This window comes from Apis dorsata, unplaced genomic scaffold (genome assembly GCF_000469605.1).
Source record: "Apis dorsata unplaced genomic scaffold, Apis dorsata 1.3 scaffold_73, whole genome shotgun sequence".
NCBI lineage: Eukaryota > Metazoa > Arthropoda > Insecta > Hymenoptera > Apidae > Apis > Apis dorsata.
The window spans coordinates 335518-342715 of NW_006263371.1; the positions used below are offsets into that span (position 1 = coordinate 335518).

Below are 7198 nucleotides of genomic sequence, written 5' to 3' on the forward strand. Positions count from 1 at the left end.
AGCATTTTCATATAGACGATAATTGTTATCTTTTTTTCTATTTATGATTTTTTAAAACAGATTCGACGTACGAAGAAGTTGCATTTGTTAAATTGTAATTGTTAAACACAGATATGAGCTGGATATCACTTCTGTGTTAGAAAAACAAATATATAATAGTAATGTTAATTAATTATGAGATCATCACATAAACAATACGTGTATTGATTCATCAAAGTAAAGATTCAAATTCAGAATTCTTATTAATATTAAACAAGGAATTTATATCGAGTATCAAATGTTTAATATATAGAGAGATCTATTTTTGTTTCTATGCAATTTTATTACACGCACCACGGTCTAAGAGTGCCTTTATTCCTTTTATATTTAGTCCAACTAAAAAAATATTATAGTAAAGGACTGTGGAAATCACAAATAAAACAATTATGAATAAAGTCTCTTTATAACATCAAACAAAATTTTCAAATTTATAATTATGTAAAATTATAAATGTATATTATTAAATATTGATTCATTTAAAACACTGATAAAATAATAATTTAATTTCATCAACTAAAAGTTCCTTATAACTATTGAGTTGAACTTTTTAAATGAAACTTTTAAGAAAATTGAATCCTATGTTTCAAAATATATAATTCTGTTTAATTTATCTATCTATTTTTGTAAAGAGAATTAATTATTCTCAAACGAACTAAATGGGTCCTACTTTATATATAAATATATAATGTAATATAATGTAATCATAAAAAATTTGACAAAAGTTTAAACTATCTTTCTATTTCATGATTCATTATAATTAAAAAAAAAAAAGAAAATATATGTACATTTGTGACATATTTAGAATGCACTTATGTAATGATACAAAATGTGCATATCGAGCCAATGTTGTATTTTTCTTTTGGATGAATAATAAATATTCATCTAAAAGAAAATTGTGTGCAAAAGTGTTCCATTTGAATAGCCCACGTGTGAAAAGCTATATAATATAAAATTATTGTTGAAGAAACTGTGTTTATTGTTGCAGAAAGAATTCTTAACAATTAACTGGTGTACATTTAAAAAAATTTCACAAATTCGATTATACAATATATACAATATTAAGCTTAAAAGTATCCTCTTATATGCTAATGACTATGTTTCTGATACAATTATATGATACATAATAATATTTAAATTTTTATTTATATAGCGATTATTCTTAATGATAAAAAATATAAGATTTTTAAAAAATAAAAATAATACTTGTCATAAATAAACTTTGAAATTTTTGTAAATATGTATATCCAGTTGATTGTCATGAAATTCTTTACTTGATTTTGAAGTTTGGCATGTGTGTTATGAAATGAATGTTAAAAATAGTAATCTATCTTATATCTTTAGACTGAATTGTATAATGATTCATATTAACATGTAAGTCTCTTTTATTTTCTGATATATTTAAGATAATTAATTTGATCATTGATCTATAAAATAGAGATATATTTTTCTCAACCAAAGTTCTAAATCATATCAGATCATGACATGTTCATATTCGATTTATTAATTGAAAGATATTGAATAAATAAGATAAAATGATTAAAAAAGAAAAAAAATGCTTCTAACAGCGCAACAGTTGGCTAATGTTTATTTAGGACTTTACATGATTTTTATATTTATTTAATTTAATATATGCAGATATGTCTTATAATAGATATACTGTTCTTAATAAATTTTCACATTTATTAGATCTTGATCTATTTTCATCTTTCACTGTTATAACATCTCAAAATAAATTCAATGTATGATTGATAAATCTTTTTATTCACAAAATAAATAAAATTAATACAGCTTATTAAAAGATATTTTTCTAAAAGATAGAAATAAAAATATTTTTCCTAAAAATATATAAATATATTATGAAATATATTTAAAAAATAATAATGATATTATATTAATAAGTTTATTTTAAAAAAGTTATACTTTAATCAATAAATATAATAATATAATGGGGAATTATTATAGTGTTAATAATAATCTGCATATGGTGGAACTTTCCTTTAGATAAGGATTGATCTGACATATAAATAATAAGTGATTAATTTCATGCATAATATCAGATGCATATTAATCATTTTTTGTACTGAATAATATCATATAAACGTTCAGTAACATATAATCTTCTGACATGTATATATTTAATATTATATATAGTGCCATATTTTCTAATTAATATTTTTGAAATTAGAATATATAAGTATAAGATTAAAATAAAATTAAATTATAAATAATAAACTGGTTTTATTGGTATTAGAATGTATTAAGATATTTTCATACATATTCAGAAGAAAATAATGTGTATTCCTAGCAAACATTAATATCAAAGATATAATTTTTTTTAGAATACTTCATTTCTTTTTACTTCATTTCATTTTTTATTTTACAATAGTTTTAAAATACTGAGATCATGCACATAAAATTAATTTTTTAATGTTGTCAAACTTTTTTATTTTTACATTATAAATTCTACATTATTTAGTTACTTGTAAAATTAATTGGCAGATAAAATAAAATAAAAAATTTTCCATATTTTGATTGAATGATAATAAACAACAGATATTAAAAACAACATATTGTTGCTAGAACAAATAATATTGTAATAATAACTTAATGAATTGATTTCTTTTAATTAATTAGTTATTATCCATTTAATGTAATCTAATTATAATTGCAGAGTATTCAATCTGACTATTAAATGATAAGCAGATCATTCATATTTCATGTTAATTAATAATTCAATGAAATATAATTTTTAATTTTTGAAATAATTATTTGATATAATGATATTTGATAAATATTTAATGTAAAATAATATAATATATTTCTAACAACTTTAATGAACTTCAAGGCCACAAAAAAGAATTTAAAAAGTAATTTCTAATATTTTATAAAATTTTGAAATATTTATAATAGATAAACATTCAATATTATTACAGAATATTCTATTTGATTTAATTAAATTTTAAAAATTAGAAAGAATTCTTCTTCTTCTTTAATAAAAATAAATTTATAATATTCTGAATACTATATATTCAATTTGAGTAACCTGATAGTAATAATTACCTGTTACCTGTTATTGCAACAGAATCAATTCTATCCAAATCTCCATTTAAGTATGTTCATTCCCGTATCACTACCATTAACACTTTTTTTCATCATCGTTATTCAGCTGCCAGATCTTACTGATCAATTTGCAAAAAAGATTAACATCGGTTCTTGCCCCGTTTATAACTAAACAAAGACTAATAGTAAAGTTAGATGTAAAGAATATTCGCAGAGAGGGGCAAGCCACGTGTATTCGTTTATGAAAGCTATTGTGTAAACGCGCATTTAGTGGAGGAGGAATCATATATACACATGAGTTGCTCACTTTCGTTGGTCATTTAGTGTGACTGACAACAGTCTAGCGGAGGATTAGGCTGTTGTCATCTCGATTTCCGAACGGAAATCATTGTGCTTGGTTCACCTAGTCTTTCCTTATTTACTTGAACTTAGTCAAAGATCATATGATCAGTTCCAGCGCAGGAATTAATAAAATGAAGTACAAGATAGGATAGTTAAATTTGGTGTTTTCATATTACTTATATTTCTATATTATTCGACATAATCGAATATTTTTGAACAGTTTTCTAATTGGAATTGATTGGAGAAGAGGAAAGTATCACGAATGATGTTTACAACTACGGTTTTTTCAATACAAAAATTATGGATGAAAATTGATGGGTGAATGATCTGTGAACCACTCATTATATTTTGAAGTCATCAAATGCATAAATAGTGGCTAAATTTTTGATTAATTTGAATTCTTCGTGGTAAATTAATGGATTTTGGAAGTAAAAAAACTGGATTCGTGAAGGTGAACTAGATAAGAGAAAGTAAAGAGAATTGATACTGCTTTATACACCTGTGGCTGTGATGAAAATAAAGTGAAAGGTTTAATGGATAAAAACATTTGGAAAAGAAAATATATGAAAAAAAAATTTGAAGAAAAGATTACGGAAAAATGTGAAAGATTTAAAGAAAAAAGAAAAATATAATTATTTAGTACTTTTATTAAAAAAACTAGTCACTTGCGAGATCATTTTTACATTTAATTTCAATATCATCTTTTTTTTTTATTTTAAGAAGAAGAAGAATATTAATTAACTTTTTGTGAAAACGTTAAAAACATATTCAGCGGTATTATTATTCCAGTTTTCTGAGTTTTTTTCTTAAAGGCGTATAAAAAATTTTATACGAAAATATATAAATATTTGTAGAAAACGTGTCAAATAAGGAATGTGAAAATAATTTCCATAGCAAATCGAAAATTGCGTGTAATCAATAACATATCGATCAAAAATGACAGAGTCAAAAAACAATGATAACACCAGGTATGTAATTATTTAAAATTTTTTATTTCTTTATATAATATAAAAAAAATATAAAATAATTATTATATAAAAAAAATCATTAATCAAACGAATAATTATTTTATTTGTTTATTTTTTCTTTCTTTTTTTTTTTTCCTAATAATTACTAATCTAATAATTTTTTATTAGATTAATAATTAAAGAATTAATAATTATTAATTTTTATTAAATTATTGATATTTGATTTAACTATTATTATTAATTGCAATATTTAAATAAAAAAAATAAATGGATAAGTATACAGTTATTTTATTTAATATATAATTGGGTACAATATAGTATATAATAGTTTTTTAAATTTCATTATTAAAAAAAAATATAGAGAAAACTTTCCATTTTAGAATAATAAAAATGAATAATTACAATATTCTAATTTTAAATATATAGTAAAACAAATTTTTTTGTTATATTATTAAACAAAATTCTTATTAAATATTATTACTTAAATACTATTAAATATTAGTACTGAATATTTTTAAAATATTTTATAATTTTCTTTTTTATGATATTTTAAAATTATCAAAATTTTACAGTGATAAAAATTTTAATTTACAATTAATTTTCATTATTTAATGTTAATTTAATTTTTTCGAGTTATAATCTTATTATTAAAATCTTAGGTAACTTTTACAAGATAACTTTACAGGAATTAAAAATATTTCTAACATGAATGACACAAATCTTGAAATTTTTTATCTTTATTTTATTATAGTTTTATATATTCATTTTTTAAAAGAAAAATTTGTCTCGAAAGGATTAAGTAATGAATTTTTCATTGTTGGCTTCCAAAGAATTAGCAAAATTGTGTAAAGTTTTTAGTTTTTAGTTTTTAGTTGCTAAATAATGCCTGATAATATCATTCTTATCTTAAACTATTGTAATTATTCATCTTTTTACTGCAAATGGTATAATAATGCTATTCGAAATGAAAATAATAGATAAAATATTAAATTCAACATAAAATTTTTTTTAATTGTAAATTGTAAAATGTATGTCAAATGATTTATTAATTCTTTTTTGATTGAGATTATAACTTCATTTCTTATTTTTTTCTTCTTTGGATTGATTGCTTTAGCGAAACGAATTATAATAATTAGAATGATAAAATTTTCATCGTAGAAAAAAGTCTATCCTTTTCTACTTTATATTTTTTGTTTCTCAGACTACCAACAATAGTTTGTTGCATGTTATGTAATGCGATATTGTTTCATATTTATAGCCACAGTGATTTTTTATTCTTACTATTAATTATCTGGAAATTATTCCGTATTGATAAAAGTAAAATTAAATTGTTGAATAAGAATGAAACGTTGATATAAATATTTTAATATTTAATATTTTAAAAATTGAAATATTGAAAATTTCGTCATATATTTAAATATTCGTTTCATTTAATAATTCTAGAAATTTAAATAAATATTCAAGATCTTGGAATTGCAAATAATTAATAATTTCAGAAATTCAAAATATATATATATACGAAAATTTAAAAAATTCAGATTCTCAGAGCAAAAAATATTTAGAAATTTTTAATTTTTACGTTTAAACGAATCTAATTTTCGAAAATAAATTTGAATGATTCATAAAGATGAAATTTGGAAAATAACTCGAATTATTAATAACAAATCACACTTTCACAAAAATACGCAGAGATCGATGTATAATAATGCGATATCGATTTCTTTCAGTGAATGTCATGCTGTTGAGCTTTGCGCAATTCTTTTCATGTCATCATGTGACATATTAGCTTATGGTTGTAGCAAATTCAATAACGATGTTTCTTACAGTTCTTTTGTTATTCATTCCTCTGCCCAATTATATTTAATCAAGGTACTCGATGAATAGTCAATGGACATGTATCGAGGAACGTTCAATTAACAAATTTGTTTCAATTTATTTTTTACACCTAAGTAAAATTTTTACAAAGAAATAGTTATATCTATTTTAATTGATTTTAGTCATTATAATCTTTCATACATCATTTGATTTGAACAAGATAGTGAAGTTGAAGTTTAAAACTTAAATAAAATCTCTTTTATTATAAAAGAGTATTGTTATTATTTATTTTTTATATATAATAATATAATATCTACAAATTTTCTTAGAAGCACACTTACTTCTTTTATTTATATAAAATATTATTATTTAATAATATTCAATAGTATTTCATAGAAAAAAATATTTGAAAGTTACATAATTGATCAAATTGTTAATCAATTATGAATAATATGAAATCTTGATCTGGAAGTTTAATGTGAAGGGAGGAAAATTATATCAGATTATTCAAGAATTGTAATAATTAAGTAATAATTAATTATATTACATATAAGAAGTTTTGTATCCTTTGTTAAATTTATTTTTGTCATATGAGTGACTAATAAATTTCAAATTTCTTTATTCGCAATGCTCGTTACATGTTCAACTGAGAAAACCAATTATTTAATATTTCAATTTAAATATTCAATTAACAAAGAAACAGAAAAAATTTTCTCAAAAGATCATCATATTTCTTTTATTATACTGTCAACAACATAACATGATTATATTATTAATTGTTACCTCGATAGAATACAATTCATCTATTTTAAATTTAATTTATTCATAATTTATTCAATGATTTCTTTGCAAATTCAAATTCAAAAAAATTTACAAATTAAAACTAAATTTTCCTGGATTTCGTGCGTTTCAAAAGTTTTGAATTCGAATTTAAAAATCAAGTTTTGGCCTATTTTTTTTTTTTTTTTTTTTTT

General features: G+C 20.9%; 2 protein-coding genes across 2 annotated transcripts in view; one reads left to right on the forward strand and one right to left on the reverse strand.

The window, feature by feature from the left end:
• LOC102677960 (probable G-protein coupled receptor CG31760) overlaps positions 1 to 7198 on the reverse strand; it is a 203585-nt gene that overhangs the window by 174501 nt on the left and 21886 nt on the right. The window lies entirely within an intron of this gene.
• LOC102677420 (facilitated trehalose transporter Tret1-like) overlaps positions 3398 to 7198 on the forward strand; it is a 13815-nt gene continuing 10014 nt past the window's right edge. Inside the window, exon 1 of the mRNA XM_006610265.2 lies at positions 3398 to 4409. Within this exon, the coding sequence (XP_006610328.1) occupies positions 4378 to 4409 (32 nt within the window). The 5' untranslated portion in view covers positions 3398 to 4377. The remainder of the gene's footprint in view (positions 4410 to 7198) is intronic.